This window comes from Pelodiscus sinensis, chromosome 1 (genome assembly GCF_049634645.1).
Source record: "Pelodiscus sinensis isolate JC-2024 chromosome 1, ASM4963464v1, whole genome shotgun sequence".
NCBI classification, from domain to species: domain Eukaryota; kingdom Metazoa; phylum Chordata; order Testudines; family Trionychidae; genus Pelodiscus; species Pelodiscus sinensis.
In genome coordinates, this window is record NC_134711.1 from 164697124 (window position 1) to 164716434 (window position 19311).

Sequence of the window (19311 nt, forward strand, 5' to 3'; positions counted from 1 at the left end):
TGGTGTCCTTCCCAGGTCACACACCCAACAACACTGGGCCCACTAGGGGATATGGTATATCTAGTTGCATTATTATTGTAATAAATCCTAAAGTTTCTTTGCATCAGCCATTCCAAAGGAATCGTCAAGTGTATGTCTTGTTTCAGCATGCCTTCCAGAAATCAGTATTAAAATAGAAAGACCTGTCTTCATCTTTCTATTAACAGTAAATTCTGCTACTATCATAAAAGATAGCGTATACATGTTATTTTCCAATGCAATTAAATAAAAAACGCTATGCAAGTTCATTTGCTTATGTGGTCTCCTCTGTTTATTAAGATCAGACACATTTTTACTACCTCATTGCTGACTTTGCTGCTGTTAAGAGTTTCAGGGAACCTGCACCTGTATTTCTACCTTGTGGTCCCCCAAGTGCATCCACTTAAATATTCCTCAGGTGTCACCTCTCCTGCATAGAGATTCACATCTCTCCTTCTCCTGAATAGGAATATTAAAGCTGTCAAGCTCTCTGACTTACATTGAGAAATCCCCAGCAAGCCAGACAGTCTAACAGGCCAGCGCCTGCTCTTGCTTTCTCTCCAAGGGCTATAATCAGTCATAAATTATCACACAACTCCTTCTAAGTTAGCACATTTATTTTTAAGATAAAGGTATTACAGAAAAAAATATTAAACCAAAAAGAGAACCTACACACATACTAAAAAGCTTACCCAGAGGTCACCTCTAATTCCATTCTAGGGTGCTGGCACGTTTTAGTCCTTCAAAACCCAGAACTGGGTTTTCCCCTGGTTACAAGTTCATATCCATTTTAGAATGATAAATAACTATTTGTTTATACAACCCAGACCTTTGATTTTGGCCTCTATAACAGGTGATCAGCAAACAATGACTCTCTGCTCAGAGCATAGCTTCAAAAGGCTAAATGTTTGCCCAACTCACTTTAGGAATATGTACAAACCTCTCCCTAGGGATTCCCCAGGAAATGCACTCAACACGTATTGCTCCCAAAGTTTAGAATATACATTACAAATTTTCAATGTATACTTTTGAACTCTCCAGTTTCCCATTATGTACAATCCCAGCCCACAATAAAACAAACTTATACTATGATGTCTTCCAAAGATCTTGCAGAAAATTGCCATTTCTGTCACAGCTGCATTCTGAATTACTGGACATTTACAACATTATCGTGCCTTACTGCTCTCTCCCCACCATTTCAGATAGTTTGATAAATGATGCTACATTGTAACAAAAAGGTAGCGTTTATAGGGATTCTTCTGAAACGATGATACAATGGCTTTTCTGTTCAATTGTATATCAAAACCATTATTACTTACATAGATTTTTAAATCCCCATCCATGTCAGCTTGGTAAGGAGTATACAGATTTATATATTCTTGTCAGAAAAAGTATTCCCTAGTTTGCTTTCAATTTGCATTTCCATCAAGATCAGAGCCAAATTCTACCCTGGCTAGTGCCGGGGATATGTCTTCTGCTACAGACATCTGTCACCCCTTGCAGGAGTCCTCACAACAGGTCAGAGAGTTCCTGTTGGCCTCAACTTTTCTTTTCCTCTTGGCCTCAACACAACATACCCTCAGCTGCTGCCAGCTAATCCTGCTGATCACCCTGAAACACCCTTTTGGGGACCTAGTTGTAACTGTAGCTCCACTAAAGTCAATGGGTGCTCTCTTATAACTTTATGAGTGTTCTCCATCTCTGTGGAAAGATTGTTCCCAGCTGTTTGCCTGGAGTTAAGACTTTCAACGTCCTGTTTGTCCCTTGAAAACCAGTGGGCAGGATTTATCCCTAAATAATAATATTACTAAATAACTATTAATGTATTTTTTTTGAGATTTATTTAAAATTTATGACAACTCTCTAGTCTCACCTAATTAGAAAACACATTTCATGCTCTCCTCAGTGAAACTACTGGCTAAGAATACTAAATATTGATCTTTTTGCATTATAATGCATTTTATTCTCAAATACTTGATATACAATTGGGTGCAATTTTGAATTCAGTTTCATGACAGTCTTTAGCCATCAGAACCTATTGTTCTGAAAGACAAAATGGTGACTAGAAGGTATAATTTAGAATAAAAAGCAAAACGTTGCTTCTTTATTCTGTCAAATACAGAGAAGAGCACTCATCAGTCTTCTGGTTTTTAAACTCTTATTTTTCCCCCAACTTTAAAAAATATCAAACTATGAATACTTGCTTAATATGTGGAAATACTGGGGGGCCCTACTGTAGATACACAGGCCAGGATGTAATAGGAAGGAAATCTACCTAGGACATGATAGAAGAGTTCTGTTAGATATTTCAGTGCAATATTTTGTAGGATAGTCAGATAGCTTTCTCTGAACAATTGTCTAGCACTGGTTTAGATAAAATTACATTAGCCTGCACAAGAAAGACATCTGAAATAAATGTATTAAAGATTATGACTCATTAGATACAGTTGGCAGGTGTAGTCAGAAAAGTGGAATAATACTATAGCCAGTTAGCTATCTGGTAATCCAGCCAGTATCAAGGAGAAGATACAAGCAACTCTGCGGATTGAAAATGGATGATTTGTTTCAGTACGGACTGAAAAGTACAACAGTCTCTGCAGAAACAGGGGAGTATGTTCTTCAGTAGCTGTGTCAAGTGCACTAAATTGTTCTTGGTCCAAATTATGCAGCTGTTCAACAGACAAACGAAAAATTCTTGATCTGGAATTGCAAAATACTGGCAATATTACTCAAAAATAGCCATGAAGTCCTCACACTCACAGCAAATCAACAATAGGATCCACGATGACAAGACAGACAGTGTAACCTAACTGAAACCTGAGACATCAACCTCTAGTTTGCTTAAAAAGCAGCCCTCTCTGCTAAGTCACCATCATTCAAGCCAGATATCCTACTGAACAATTCCGTATTAAAAAACAACTCTAACTCTATTCTGACTCCTGACAAACAAAAGCTATTGCTGATCATAACTTTTGTACCTACTGATGAGGGTGGGCATAGAAAACAGCACAGGGCTGTATGTATCTGGTATATTATTTCCACACCCCTATCAGAATGAATACAAAGAACTCTTTACTTGTTGTATGAAATGCACATTATTATTTTCCAGAGATTGATTGTTATAGGTGAATGAGTTTGTAATATCATCTGATTATCATGCAGCGTGCCTCATTCAGAGTTGAAAGAGCTGCATTTCATGGTACAAACTTGATTTTGCACAGTTTTTAATTATAGCACCTCTCTCTACATTTTCCTGCAGAGTAGCATGGGTCTAGAGGAAATGAAGACCAAAGAAAAATACATTTAATGCTGCTAGATTCATTACAAATTCCCATTTGGGGAAATATGCACAGCCACAAATTATATAAAATCCCATAAAAATGTTGAAAATGTGTATATCTTATACTGCTCTTATTTTTATAAAAATAAAGGGATGTTTCTAATGTGATCATTTCAATAAGGGCAATTTTTTGGAGTAATACCAAGTTGGTGAAAGTATCCATTTTACTCCTTTATCTAGCATATTATGATATTCTGTAATCATCGTGCCTTAATTCAAATATAATGCAAATTAAAACTAAGGCATGTTGCTCCCTCTATATTTAGAGCTACATATTACATAGAGAAACATAGTGTCATGTATCTTTTCAAAGTGGTCCACTGTAACAGAGGTACATTTTCCTAGAGAATTAAATGTACAACATGATCTTTTTTGTAAAAGAGCCTCCAAGGTACACAGACTGACCACATTTTCTTTACTGAAACCTAACACAGTGGTCTCCCACCTTTTTAAACACAAGATGACGTTTTGAATTTAAATGAATCCAGGATCTACCTCAAACCCAAATACCCGTTTCACCCCTTCACCGAGGCCCCGCCCTCCTCACTCTGTGAAGATGGAGTACAGGGGAGGGGGACAAAGTGACATCAGCACCCCCTGCCTCTTTCTCCCCAACTCTGCACAAAAAGGAGGAGGCTCCCAGGAGGCAGCTCTGAGGCTCTGGGCGGGAACAGCAGGGCAATGGGGAGAAGGGGCAGCTGAAGTGCCAGCACTTGATACCTCCCAGCCAAACCAGACAGGATCACCTGTCAGAGAATTCAAGATCTACCGATAGATCCCGATCTACTGGTTGGTGACCACTGATTTAATATTTTTACCAGCATAAAGAAATTTGAAAACTTGATATTATCCATACATATAGCACATTGAACAGTAATTTCTCACCTTTTCTTTTAAGTTGGAGTCCCAGGACACTATCACACATTGGCAATAAAATGCACAAAGGTACATGCCTTTCCCACAGTATCAAAAAGCTCTATTCACCATGCCAGGAATGTAATGGTACAAACCATATCTAAACTCAAAGCTTTCCTTTGCTTTATTTACTTGTTTAAAACACATGTTCCTATTATGCATTTAAACTTTGGCTAGAGGTGAAAATAACTTAACATTTCTTACAGGTACTGCCCTATTGAAACCCAGGTCCTTGCCAGCTCTTGAAATAGCTCCTTGCTGGCTTTTACCGCAGCTCAGACAGCTCTTGCCAGAGCTGAGAACCAGGGCACAGCCACTTAATTTTACCTCTGGCCATGGCTCGCACTGCAGAATGTGAACACATCACAATGCAGTGGAAACCATCCTTTGGAGAATTTTGGCTATCAGCATGAGGATGAAACCCTAAGGCAGAATTCCTCTGGGGGAAAAATACACTCAAGTCGTAGATCTATCAAGTTTGGAAGGGTGTAGCATGACCCCTCCCAGTTTAACTCAACATTGCTTGTCAATCATAGAATCCTACGGCTGGAGGAGACCTCAGGAGGTCATTGAGTCCAGCCCCCTACCCAAAGCAAGATCAACCTCAACTAAATCATCTCAATCAATGAGGTGGGGCAAACAGCCAGTGCCACGACCCCATTTTTCATTCTTTCCCCACTGCCCTCTTTGGGATGCCACTAGTTTGTAGTAGTTCTCAAGGTTATGTATGTCATCATATTTACATTGCTCCTTGAATCCTTCCCCCACGCATCATCCATCCGTGGCTGTGTCTACATTGGCATCCCTTTCCAGAAAAGGGATGCTAATGAGACACTTCGGAATTGCAAATCCACGGGGGATTTAAATATCCCCCACGGCATTTGCATTTACATGGCTGCTGCTTTTTTCCGGCTCAGGGTTTTTGCCGGAGAAAAGCGCCAGTCTAGATGCGATTCTCCGGAAAATAAGCCCTTTTCCTGAAGATCCCTTATTCCTACTTCTACTGTGTGTAGCTGTTTCACTACTTCTTCTCTAATGTCTATAGATTGGCATGACTGACTATAATAGATACCACAGAGGAATCAGAGTGGAGTATTTTAACCACCACACAAAACTATGGAATAATGAGGACAGTAACCTATGGCTTGCAAATCACATTGGGGATGTGATTGGGCTTTCTGCTGTGCACATGGCTCATGAGTTTCATTCTCCTCCTCCCCTTACCTTTATTAATTCATTACCCACAAACCCTGTGGCACAGATCGGCTCTACGGACCCCTCCTATTTCCTTTTTCGCTCTTAGTATAAAGGAGGCCACAGTGATGCCACTATTATCATGCCAAGTAGCCCAGGTGGCTACCTGTTTATCACTGGCAGTTGCATAAAAAATGGTTGATTTAATGAGGCAATGTAGCAGAAGCTGGAGTTAGCAGTTTCTGTAGCATGGACAACTAGAGATGCAATTATTAGCACAAATCATTTGTAAGACTAAGTCCACATGCATACAGGTTCCCTCCTCTGACAATTACTTGGCTACCTTCCTAATTCATCTATACCACCACATACACATTTTTACACTAGAATCCAGTGGGGTTCTACTTATGCCCTCTTTGAAAATGTTTCAGAAGCACGAAGTCCACTCATGCAAACACTCCATTTGATTTAAAAAATTTTGAACATGTAGCCCAGCATATTTTGATAAAATAAAGATATAAATTTTTTTCCGTACAAATGGATATCGCTGAAGTCTGCTAACGGTCCTTCATAACATATAAAGAATTTGAAATGTATGATCATTAATGCATCAAGATAAAATACGTCATTCTTTATGGCCATCATAAAATGCCATCCGTAACAGCACTGAAATTGCAAAGTCATAGTCTGGAAGTAAATCTCCTGATAAAATGAAGAGATTATTTTCCTCCTTCAGTAAAAGAGCCTTTTCCTTTTGTCATGTAAAACAAGGGACTCCTTTTTTCAATAAGATTGTTGATCTATAGTTATCTGCTGCATACCAAAGCTTCTAAAGACCGAAGGGCAAAATATATATTCTTTGTCTTCAATAATTAAAGGATGGGTAAAAACCAGAACATACATATTTCGTACAAATGAGATTAAAAAACCCCCATAAATACACCCTCACCCACATGACCCCAAAGGCCAAATACTATTTTAAGTAAACCCACAAAGCCATTTGTGATATTATACCAAGGAAAAATTCGTCTGAAGTGCTAAATGACCTTTTGCATGCATCTCGCACGTAAGTATTATCAAAGTGTGATTCCACAAATGCCTATGTTGAATATTCCAAAGCATATTATTTTCCAGTTACATGAAAGATATATTTTGAATTCCTAGATATATATTCAGGCATCTCATTTCAGTTCTTCTTATTCATGTCTAAACTCAAAACACATAACAACTGGGAATTTACTTTTCTAATCAGGGGTTAAGCCTTGGAGTTTTACTGTAATTGGAAAGAAAGCATCTTACATTTTTTTTAAATAGCAGATTCTGTGCAATTTCAATACTGACAGAGTTGGCTGTTAAAAAGAATGTTGGAAGTGATATAGTTACCAATTTTCAAGTATCATTGAGATGTCTACAATTCATTTTCTTAATGCACACTTTATTTTTAAATTGGGTCAGAACTGAATAGTTGATTTGCATATATCATTACATTTCCAATTTTCATGTAAATGACAAAGTAGCCAGAAAGTTCAGTATATTTTCTCACAGGCATGGTGATTTAAAATGTTTTTCATGTGATGTTTTGCCTCAACTATCATCAGTTCGATGATCTAAGCTGTGACTGCACTCCTTTCACTGAAAAAAAAAAAATCTCACTGCTGGAATCCTCTCTCAAAACTAACAGATGACAAAGTAAAAGACAATCTTCCACAGACAGTTAATGAAGACAGGCTTCAAGGGGTTTTTCATACACCGGAGATCACTTTAAACCCCAGGAAAAACAAAAATAGCAGATTTTTGCAGCAGTCTGCCATCAAAGCACAATAAGGAAAATAGCAAAAGCATATTGCCTCTTAAATCACTTACAGTGGCTTTCCTTTGGATTCACAAGTCAAAACTATAGATTGTCCCTCTTCTGGCCATGAACTGGAAGATATGATTTTAACTGAAGGCGTATCTAGAAAAAAAGGGAAAAAAAATCAATTTGTGGAAGGACAATAAAATGTGTTATTATGTAACAGTATGTTCTCTTATGTTCAGAAAACATCAGTCCAGATCTAGTTTTCAGTTGAAGTTGCATTTATTTGAAGCCTTGAGCTGTTTTCAACATTCCGAAAATGGCACTAAAATGACCTCTCCAACTGGAAAAGTAAATTTAATATACCTAGAAACCACAGATATTTTCAGACTAAACCAAGTTTTCTGTATTGAACACAACTCCACTGTATTAGTGCTCTAAAGTCTGGAAATTAAAAGTGAAATACAAAAAGAAAGCACTGAGGATGAATAACAAGTACTCCATATAATTGTTTCTTTGTCTATTTATAGATGGATATGAATGCTGCTATTAAAGGACTGAATGCATTAATGTACATTTGAATTACACTTTTATTGTGGAAGGAGCCTGGAATCAATAATAAGAAACCTACAATGGTTTCTTAGATAAAATACCTTGTTACAGACATTATGCAGAATATTATTTCTGAAATGCAATAATGCAGGCCCCAAAACAGAATCTCATTTTTAGTACAGTTAGCAAATCATTTTGATTGAAACATCTGCTATGATTACTATATAAAAGAGTGTAATCTGTCCTAAAATCTTTAAAATACTATTTCTGCATACTGTAATTACCTCCCTTCTATTGTTGCAATGAAGTATGCAACATAAAAATGTGCATTCAGACATTTGAAAGTAGGACTTTTATTTTAAATCCTTTTAATAGCTGACTTGTAAGCATATTTTAATGCAATTAAAAGTTTATCATGTAATTTAAAGGTAATACACACAAACACACAGACAATTTCTTTGCTGGATGTATTTTTCTCTAGGCATTAAATGTTATGCAGAGGAAAATTTTCCAACTTAATAGGCAAATATAACTTCTGTTATCTTTCACTTGTTTTTCAGGTGACTTTTTGATGCAGGGTACATTTGCTAATTATGAATGATTTCTACTTTGAAATAAGAGTTTGTATTGTCCCTGCCAATTTGCAATTCCTAGTTGAGCTGGCAGTGTGGTGACAATGTCAAAAGAGCTACATCACAGTCATTCTGATGGCAACAAATTGTGAAACACAGAATTGAATTTAAATAAGGAAGAGAGGAAACAAGAGCGGTGGGACTGAGAAGTCATTCCAAGTACAAGGATAGTTCTGAAGCAGTCATGAACACTAGATTTAAAGAAAGTAACAAGAACAAGAAGGCTGGCATCACTATCTGAAATTAATAAAAACATTTAAAAAAAAGCTTTTAAATGAGTGTTTGTGAATGATACAAATAAGAGGGTAGAGGGATTTTCAGCAAATTAAATGTACACTGTTCTGTTGTTCAGATCAATGAAATGCTGTTTCCAACATTCTGATGCGGTTCCCAGTTCCTACTTAATTTGATGCACCCTCCCCCTAATCCTGCTCCTATAGCTGAACAGGGCGAATGAAAAGCAATTATTTTTAAAAAAAAGACAGACTTTTTTATTTAAATAGGATTTTTTTTTAAAAAAATCATCAATAGAATACTAAATTTCTCATTTGAAAATAACCATTATAATTAAGTTGCATCTTGCTTCTTGAAAATTCTGGGCTTTCAATTTCTATTTCTCTAGAGACTAAAGAAATATGTGCAAAGAAAGGAACAGGCTGAGTACAATTGTTTTTGTTCTGTGCTTATGTGGTGGTGGGTCTCGGCCAACCACAGCAGAAGAATTAGTCAGAACACTGTTTTAAAGACAAATGACACAAGATACAGGAAGGAACGGAAGCAGCACAGAAAGGAATAGTAGAGCGGACTGGAAAGAAAAAGGGAAGACATTATTCAGCACACAAAGAGCTTCCTATATTCCCCCCGCTTTTGTCACAGAAAAACTGTCATGGCTTTCTGCCCATAAGTGACACCTTATTCAGGAATATTTTAAAGAAATTCATGCCCTGGATAAAAAAGGAAAATGTGTTTACTGTAAGCAGTGAAAAAAGATGCAGAGCCTAGCTGCAAAAATAAACATCATAAGGAAAACTGGTTATTGGGAGAACATGATATGGATGAAGATGTGGGTATGTCAGAAGTACAATGTTGATCAATTAGTTAGTAACTTAAATAATTCACTTTGAAATACATCATTCTTCAAGACTCTCTCTCTCTTCTTATCTTCTAATAAAAGTGTGATTTAACAAGTAAATTCCTAAGCTCTTTGTTATACTGGAAGTTGCTATAAAAAATATTTAGCTTAGCTAATCCTTATGGTTTCTTTAATTAGTTAACTAGGGTTAGAATCTATTATCTATTTCAGATGCTGTGGAAATTTTGAAGGCACTTCAAAAGAAACTGATGAAAGAAATACCTCACCAGGAAGTTAATCTACAGGCAATAAAGAAGCAAATAATGAAACACTAACTCCACCTCATTTTCTTGCAAACATTATCTTCAGATATAAAAGATAGATGCCCAACTTCTGAAGATGAAGATGCTGCCATGGCATGGGCATCTCAAAATCACTCCTCAGTTATGCCAGTCATAATATATTTCAGGGCTGGAGAGAAACCATATAAGCAGTACATGTTTACTGATGTAGTTTTGAACAAAAGTAACTGTTGAATTGGTGGGCATCATTTGTTCCTTCAATTGCTAAGCCAACTTTTCTCTACGGTAATTTCCTTTGCAGACACAGAGAAACTATTTTCATTGTTTGGTATTATTCACACAAAACTAAGGAATCAGCTGAGAGTTGAAAAAGCATAGACACTTGTATTTCTGTTTCAGTGAATGAATCAAAATGACACTGGTAGTGGGAAAGATGAGAGCTAGTTGTAGAAGTTATAAGGACACAATACAGTTAGGATTCTGACGACATACCCAGTAGAGTTAATAAAATTAAAAACTTAAAAAATAAAGAGTTTAAGGAAAGCCATCAACTGATTACTGCTGCAATTACAAATGTGAAACATTTATGTAACATTTAAGATTTAGTTTAACAAATATTACGTATTATGTTTGTGTGTGCAATTTATTTCTTAATCCTAACGTACTGCTGCATCTGTAGCCTAACTCAAGTACTGAGTATTATGTACTATTTCCTAAATTAATATAAATCAAATTAATAATTATATAAAGTATATACCCTCTTAGATTATGTAAATGTATTGAATTGTACATTAGCATGTTTGAGCCATCAGATTTGCACCATTGTTTAAGAAATATGTGAAGTAGTATCAGTGGGAAACTTGATTTAAATCCATTATTTTTCCTTGATAATTTAAATGATTGCTTCTTGGAGGAGCTGGTTCTGAAACTTACAAGAAGAGAGACAATTCTTGGTTTGATGATCAGTGGAGCACAGAACCTAGTCCAAGAGGTAAATATAACTAGACCACTTGGAAATAGTAAGCATAATGTAATAAAATTTAACATCCCTCTGGTGGGAAAAACACCTCAGCAGCCCAACACGGTGGCATTTAATTTCAGAAAGGGGAACTACACAAAAATGAGGAAGTTAGTTAAACAGAAATTAGAAGGTATAGTGACAAAAGTAAAATCTCTGCAAGGTGCATGGAGACGTTTCAAAGACTTTTGAAAGAATAGAGACCATGGAGACTTCCCAAATAATAGAGGCCAAACTTCAAGGAATAGCTCAAATTAAAAATCACAGTAAGAGAACCAAAAAAGTACCACTATGCCTTAACAACCAAGTAAAAGTAGTAGTGACAGATTTAAAAAAGCATACTTAAAAAAATGGAAGTTAAATCCCAGTAAGGAAAATAGAAACTCTCTCAAATTAATTGTGAAAATATACTAAGAAAAGCCAAAAAAGAGTCTGAAGAGAAGCTAGCCAAAAACTCAGAAAGTAAGAGCAAAATATATTTTTAAGTACATCAGAAGCAGGAATCCGGCTTAACAACCAGTGGAGCCACTAGATGATCGAGATGCCAAAGGAGCACTCAAAGATGATAAGGTCATTGTGGGGAAAAATATATGAATTCTTTGCTTTGGTCTTCATGGCTGAGGATGTTAAGAAGATTCCCAAACCTGAGCCATTCTGTTTAGGTGATAAATTTGAGGAATTGTCCTAAACTGAGGTATCACTAGAGGAGGTTTTGGAACAAATTGATAAATACATCAGTAACAAGTCACTGGGACCAGATAGCATTCACCCAAGAGTTCTGAAAGTACTCAAATGGGAAATTGAAGAACTATTAACTGTGGTTTGGAACTTAACCTTTAAATCAGCTTCCGTACCTAATGATGGGAAGATAGCTAATTTGACGTCAATATTTAAAAAGAGCACTAGTGGTGATCTTGGCAATTACAGACCAGTAAGTCTAACATCAATACCAGGCAAATTAGCGAAAACTATAGTCAAGAATAGAATTGTCAGACACATAGATAAACATATTTGTTGGGGAAAATTCAACATGGTTTCTGTAAAGGAAATCATGCCTTACTAATATCCAAGAGTTCTGTGAGGGTGTCAACAAACATGCGGACAAGGAGGATCCAGTGGATAAAGAGTATTTAGATTTCCACAAAGCATTTGACAAAGTCCCTAATCAAAGGCTTTGAAGTAAAGTAAGTTGTCAGGGATAAGAGGGAAGGTCCCCTCATGGATTGATAACTGGTTAAAAGGAAACAAAGGGTAGGAATAAATGGTAAGTTTTCAGAATGGTGAGAGGTAACTAGTGGTGTCCCCCAAAGGTCTATACTCGGACCAATCCTATTCAACTTATTTATAAATGATCTGGAGAAAGGGATAAAAAGTGAGATGGCAAAATCTGCAAATGATACAAAACTGTTCAAGACAGGAACAAAGCAGACTCTGAAGAGCTTCAGAAAGATCTCTCAAAATAGCAAATGCAATTTAATGTTGATAAATGTAAAGTAATGCACATTGGAAAAAATAATCTGGACTACAAATAAAAAATTATGGGGACTATTTAGCTATAACCACTCAAGAGAGAGATCTTGGAGTTATCATGGATAGTTCTCTGAAAACATCCACTCAATGTGCCGCAGCAACAGTCCAAAAAGGCATGAGAATGTTAGGAATGATTAAAAAATAGATAAAGGATAAGACAAAGAATATCTTATTACCGCTATATAAAACCATGGTACACGCATATCTTGAATACTGTGTACAGAAGTGGTTGTATCATCTCAAAAAAGATATGTTTGCATTGGAAAAGGTTCACAAAAGGGCAACAAAAATGATGATGGGTTTAGAACGGGGGCCGTATGAAGAGAGATTAAAAAGAGTGGGACTTTTCAGCATAGAAAAGAGGAGACCAAGGTGGGATATGAAAGAGGTCTATAAAATCATGTCAGGTATGGAGAAAGTGAATAAGGAAAAGTTATTTACTTGTTCCCATAACATAAGAACTAGGGGGGTCACCAAACAAAATTAATAGATTTAAAAGAAACAAAAGGAAGTTTTTCTTCAGGTAGTGCACAGTTAAACTGTGGAACTCCTTGCCAGAAAATATTGTGAAGATCAGGACTTCAACAGGATTCAAAAAGAAGAAAAAGAACTAGATGAATTAATGGAGGTTAGGTCAATCAATATATATGTTAGCCACTATGGGTAGGAATGCTGTCCCTAGCCTCCATTTGTTAGGGGCTGGAAATGGGTGACAGAAGAGGAATCACTTTATGATTACCAGTTCTGTTCACTCCCTCTGGTGCATGTGGCAATGACCACTGTCTTAAGACAGAATACTGGGTAAGATGGAACTTTGGTCTGGCCCAGTATGGCCATTCTTATGTTTTTAAATCGAGATTTAAATCAATGATGTATGTTGCTGAACATATTTGACTGATACAGACTTGTGCTGGAGATATGTTAAGCCTCTTTTGTCTTCCAATATTGCACTGTAATATTTTCAATGTTATTTTACATTCTATTAGATATACACTAAGTATATATATGCTAAATTCAATGTTAAGAAGATTAAAAAACCAGGACGTAGCCCCAAGTGGTTAGTGGAATCCTTTAGCAACATTTAGCAGTGCATGCAGTGCCACTAGCAGAATTCATACCACTTTGTGTGGAAACTGGCACGAGCACCTGATGAAGCAACAGCATTTGATAGGAAATCCAAAGAAGAGGGAAAACATAAATCTTAATTGCCAATACCTCCTTTACCCTGTTTATTTGGGGACATTCAGTATCTGTCATAAGACAACATGAAAATTCATGACTTATAATCCTCATCATAAATCCAGAGCCTCCCTGGTGTTGAAAAGTAGTTGAGCATTTTAGAGAGCAAGCCTTGTAAAGATATCCTCATAAAACATGTTGGAATGATTATGTTCCTCTTGCAAATGTCAGCCTGATGCTTAATCCCCCTCCCCTTCACTCTAAAAAAAAGCATAGCAGAAATGCAAAACCCATCATTTTGTAAAACAGTTAATATCCATGTAGAACTGCGATTCTAACTTATCTGAGTCACAATCTTAAATCACACAGATAAGTGTGGAAACAGTCAGCCTAATCATTCTCTTTGGAGCCAGGTAAAAATCTGTGAAAGAAGCAGAGAGATCTTTTCAAGTATTTGATTTGAATTTCCTTGCCATTGTACTAGTGTGAGAGATGAGACATCCTTGTGTTGGCTGCACCCTCCCTTTTCATCCACTTTAAAACAAAGGCTAATTGTTGTATCATGCAAGCAAGGTACTAACAAACTTCAACAGGACTTTATTTACCAAAAGTGAAGCCTCTTCACAAAGCTGTTGCAACCCTTCAGTAGCTCTCACTCAGCCCCTGCCAATCTTCTTCCCACTCCTTCCTGTTTCCTATTCTTCCAGACTCCCAACAGCCAATGCTCCCAGTTCTAATACAGGCAGTCCCCGACTTACGCGGATCCCACTTACATCGGATCCGCACTTACGAACAGGGCTTTTCTCGCCCCGGAGCTCGTGGGCGGCGGGACCGCCCAGAGTGCAGCGGTCCCGCCACCGCGTCCTCCGGGGCGAGAAAAGCTGCTCCAGGTCTCCCTGGTGTGCTGGGGGGGGACTCCCCAGCACAGCAGGGAGACCCGAGCAAAGCCGCACAGGCGGCGGGACCCTGCTGCCCGTGCGGCTTTGCTCCTTTGCCCCAGAGCAAAGCCGCAGAGGCGGGGGACCCCGCCGCCTGTGTGGATTTGCTCGGGTCTCCCTGCTGTGCTGGGGGGGACTCCCCCAGCACAGCAGGGAGACAGGAGCAAAGCCGCAGAGGCGGCAGGACCTCTGCGCCTCCACAGCTTTGCTCGGGTCTCCCTGGTCTGCTGGGGGGGAGGGGGCGCAGCTAGTGCACCCCTTCCCCCCAGCAGACCAGGCTTTGGTTGCGGGACGCCTGGGGTAGAGCAGCTGGGGTGCTGCCGGGTTGGTCCTGCGGGGACCTACCCGGCAGTGCCCCAGCTGTTCTGTTCCAGGAGTCCAGATTCAGCCGCTGTTGAAACTGATCAGCGGCTGATTCCAGGAAGCCGGAGGGAGAGCAACTCTGCCTAGGGCTTCCTGTAGTCAGCCACTGATCAGTTTCAGCAGCGGCTGAATCTAGAGCCAGTTCCGACTTACATACAAATTCAACTTAAGAACAAACCTATAGTCCCTATCTTGTACGTAACCCAGGGACTGTCTGTAATTACAAGCAGCATCTAAAATACCACATTCCCTCCTCTCTTAAGTGCTCTCAATTATAAAATAAACATGGTTGTTCTAACCACTGCAACAAATATGGAACAAGCCACTATACAGCTGGCAGAAATATTACACTGTAAATAGTACATAACATAGTCTCTAGTCCAAACAGGTGGTCATCTGTGTCTTACAGACCATCTCTCAAACCCCATTTCTAGTGCAATGCCTTGTCGTGTTGGTACTATAGTGAAGTCATCCAACACGGGCTGGGTGTTGGCCTCCTCTCCTCTTGGTGCATAGGCAGGTACAAGATAAGAAGCATTCCATACAAACCCATCAAAGTTGATAGGTGCAAGGCCACCTCTTCTCAATGATTTTAAGAGGAGATGTGAATTTATGGTCCCCTTTTTACAGAATTCCAGGTTTTCTTACTCTAACGAAAGAACCACACTCAAACTTTGGTTCTTTAGCACCCCGCCGTTTGTTTGTGAAAGCCTTATACAGCCTCTCTCCGAGTTATGAACCAAACACTTGGCCGTAACTCGAAGTGTTTGTAACTTGGGCCCCATCGAGTTAGATGGTGACCGTGCTGTTCGTAAGTGCGGATTGGGTTCATAACTCAGGTACCGCATTTACGACTCCTTCGGTCGTAAATGCAAATGGTCATAACTCAACCATTTGCAACTCGGGAACCGGCTGTAGTTTGCTTGCTTCTGTTCAACTGTTTTTCTCATATCATCCTCTTTTGGTGCATCAGGTCTGGACTTTAACAATCCAACAATGTTCAGTTTAATATTCATCTGTTTTCCATGCAGTAACTCTGTGGGTGATCTTTGCGTTGTAGTATGTCATGTAGCCCTGTATGCGTGCAAGAAATCAGTAGTGAAGGTTATCCATGATCACCCTTCTAGTTTAGCCATTTGCAAACTCTCTTTCAAGCTTCTGTTAAACCTTTCAATTTCCCCATTGGCTTGAAGGTAATACAGGGATGATCTTCTATGTAAAATGTTCCTCTCTGCTAGAAAAGTTTCAAATTCCAGGGAAGTAAATTGACTACCATCATCTGCAACCAGTTCTTTGGGGTTACCTTCCCTGCTAAAAACTGTAGAGAGGAACTTAATTACTGCAGCAGAAAGATTTTTGATGTAAACGCTACTTCAGGCCATTTACTGAAATAGTCTATTAAAGTGATGGCACAATGACAGTCAATTGATGCAGTAGCAAAGGGACCTACGATGTCAATCACATCTTTTTCCCATGCAGAATCAGGAAGAGGAACAGGTTGTAATGGTGGGGTACATGTCACTGCTGTCTTATGCATTTGGCAAGTGACACAGGATTTTATGATTGCTTCAGTTTGGGAGTCCATCCCTGGCCACCAATACAGATCCCATAGTCATTGTTTGGGTCTGACAATTCCTTGAGTATCGTGTGCCAGATGTATGAGTTTTGACTAATTCTTCTAGCACAAGTAGTCGGTGTGTACCTCATAGCACACAGCCATCAATCAAAGAAAGTTCATCCTGAATACTAAAATAAGGCAGCAAAACTGGATCAAGATTTTTAGGGTTACTGGGTCATCACTTTGTCAGAAATTCCTGTAGCTTTTGTTGAATTGGACATGCCAAACAAGCAGCTTGGAATTGCTCTCTTGTTACTGCAGTAAGAGTGCTTGTAATCAGTGCAACTACTTCATCCTCATCCTCCAGTGAACTATCTGGTGAAGACAAAGGCAGGCAAGAAAGGCAATCAGCTATCACATTTTGGTTTCCAGGCTTATATTCCATTTCATAATTGAAAGACAGTAGTCTTGCAGAACATCTAGCAATATGATTTCCTGCTCTTCCTAGTCCTTTCATGGTTAGCAATGTTGTCAAAGGGCTGTGGTCTGTGCACAACTTGAATGTGCAGCCCCACAGGTAAATTCTCTGTTTTTCAGTAGCCCAGACACAAGCAAGTGCTTCTTTTTCAACTGTAGAATATTTTCTCTCAGCATCACTCAGTGTCCTTGAAGCAAATGCAATAGTCCTCTCTGTGTTGTCCTCATGAAGTTGTGTGAGGACAGCCCCAAATACATAATCAGAAGCATCAGTAGTCACAATTGTGGGCAATGCAGGACTGAATAGTGCAAGTACTGGACTATGTTAAATCAAGTCTTTCACAGTTTCCAAACTAGCTTGTGCATCCCGTTGTCCACACCAAGGTTGAACTTCTCCATAGTAATTCTTGTAAAGGTTCAATGACAGAAGCATAATTGGGAATACATTTTGTATACCAGGAGGTAATAACCAAGAAGGAATGTAAGGTTTGCAAATCTGTTGGGAGGAGGAACCTTTGAAATTGCTAGGATATGATCTGGATCAGGTTTTAGTCCAGCCAGTGAAATTGTATGCCCCAGAAAGGAGAATTCTGTTTGTCTAAATTTGCATTTAGACAAGTTGCGCTTGAGACCTGCTGTGCTGATGCAATTTAGTACAGACTGCAGGTTATTCTCATGCTCCTCATAAGTCTTTCCAAACACAATAATATCATCCAGATAGCACTGAACTTCATGCTGATTCTTCACAATCAATTACATCATTTTTTGGAAGGCACTTGGGGCAGATGCAAGACTGTATGGAACACCTTTAAAATGAAATAGTCCCTCATGTATAATAAATGCTGTGAGATCTCTACTGTGTTCATGCAGCATACCCTGGTGGTATGTGTTCTGCAAATCAAGAGTAGAAAACATCTTTGCTCCACAGAGTTCTGCAAATACTTCTTCTATGTGAGGCAGTGAGTGGCTGTCAATCACAATAGCTTAATTTGGCTCCCTTAAGTCCACACAAAGGCGAATGTCTCCATTCTTCTTCTGTGTCACCACTATAGGTGAAATCCATTCAGATGTGTCAATCTCGTCAATAATGTACTTTTGTACAAGTTTTTGAAGTTCCTCTGAAACAGCTTCCCTGACTGAAAATGGTAAGTACCGTAACTTCTGTGGTACAGGCATCATATTATGTTGCATTTTAACTTTGTGCACAAAACCATAAGCAAAGCAAGTTTCTCCTCAACCTGGTCTTGGGTCCCAGCTGAAAAAGGTGTGTGTACTGCAAGAGTGCTTTGCTGAGGAAGGTCAATTCGTCCATTAACTACCCTGAGGTTTAAAGCAGCCAATAAATCTCTGCCAAGGATAGGAGTGCCTCTGTGGACAATGTAGAACTCTGAAGTTACACAGCAATCACCAAAAGTCACCATTGCTGGCAGGCATCCACGTACTGGAATTTGGTTTTTCAAATAGCATACCAAGTGAAGTTTGGGTTCAGTAAGGGTATGTGTATACTAGCCACCTTAGTTTGAACTAGGGTGGCTAATGCAGTCATTCGAACTTGCAAATGAAGCCCGGGATTTAAATATCCCGGGCTTCATTTGAATGTTTCCTGGCGCCACCATTTTTAAAAGCCCGGTAGTTTGAACTACAGGCAGTCCCCGAGTTACGCGGATCCGACTTATGTCGGATCCGCACTTACGAACGGGGCTTTTCTCGCCCCAGAACTCGCAGGCGGCGGGACCACTCAGACACTCAGTGGTCCCGCCACCGCGTCCTCCGGGGTGAGAAAAGCTGCTCCGGATGTCCCTGGTCTTCTGGGGGGGGGGGTCCCCAGCAGACCAGGGACACCCCGAGCAAAGCCGCAGAGGCGGCGGGGTCCCGCGCCTCCAAGGCTTTGCTCCGGAGCAAAGCCTTGGAGGCGCGGGACCCCCCGCCTCTGCGGCTTTGCTCTGGGTGTCCCTGGTCTTCTGGGGACCCCCCCCCCAGTGGACCAGGGACACCCAGAGCAAAGCCGTAGAGGCGCGGGACCCCGCTGCCTCCATGGCTTTGCTCTGGGCCTCCCTGGTCTGCTGGGGGGGGGGGGGGCGCAGCTAGTGCGCCCCCCCCTCCCCCAGCAGACCAGGCTTTTGTTGTGGACGCCTGGAGTAGAGCAGCTGGGGTGCTGCCGGGTTGGTCCTGGGGGGACCTACCCGGCAGCGCCCCAGCTGTTCTGTCCCAGGCTCCAGATTCAGCTGCTGTTGAAACCAATCAGTGGCTGATTCCAGGAAGCTGGGGGCAGAGCAACTCTACCTTGGGCTTTCTGTAGTCAGCCCCTGGTCAGTTTCAGCAGCAGCGGCTGAATCTGGAGCCAGTTCTGAGTTACGTACAAATTCAACTTAAGAACAAACCTATAGTCCCTATCTTGTACGTAACCCGGGGACTGCCTGTACCTGCC

The 19311-nt window shown here is 39.8% G+C and overlaps 1 protein-coding gene across 6 annotated transcripts in view; it reads right to left on the reverse strand.

Annotated features, from left to right (window-relative positions):
* Positions 1 to 19311, reverse strand: part of CADM2 (cell adhesion molecule 2) — a 1012793-nt gene that overhangs the window by 129094 nt on the left and 864388 nt on the right. For all 6 annotated transcript variants that reach the window (XM_075909639.1, XM_075909649.1, XM_075909633.1 and 3 more), the window contains one exon: positions 7331 to 7421. In XM_075909639.1, the coding sequence (XP_075765754.1) occupies positions 7331 to 7421 (91 nt within the window). The remainder of the gene's footprint in view (positions 1 to 7330; positions 7422 to 19311) is intronic.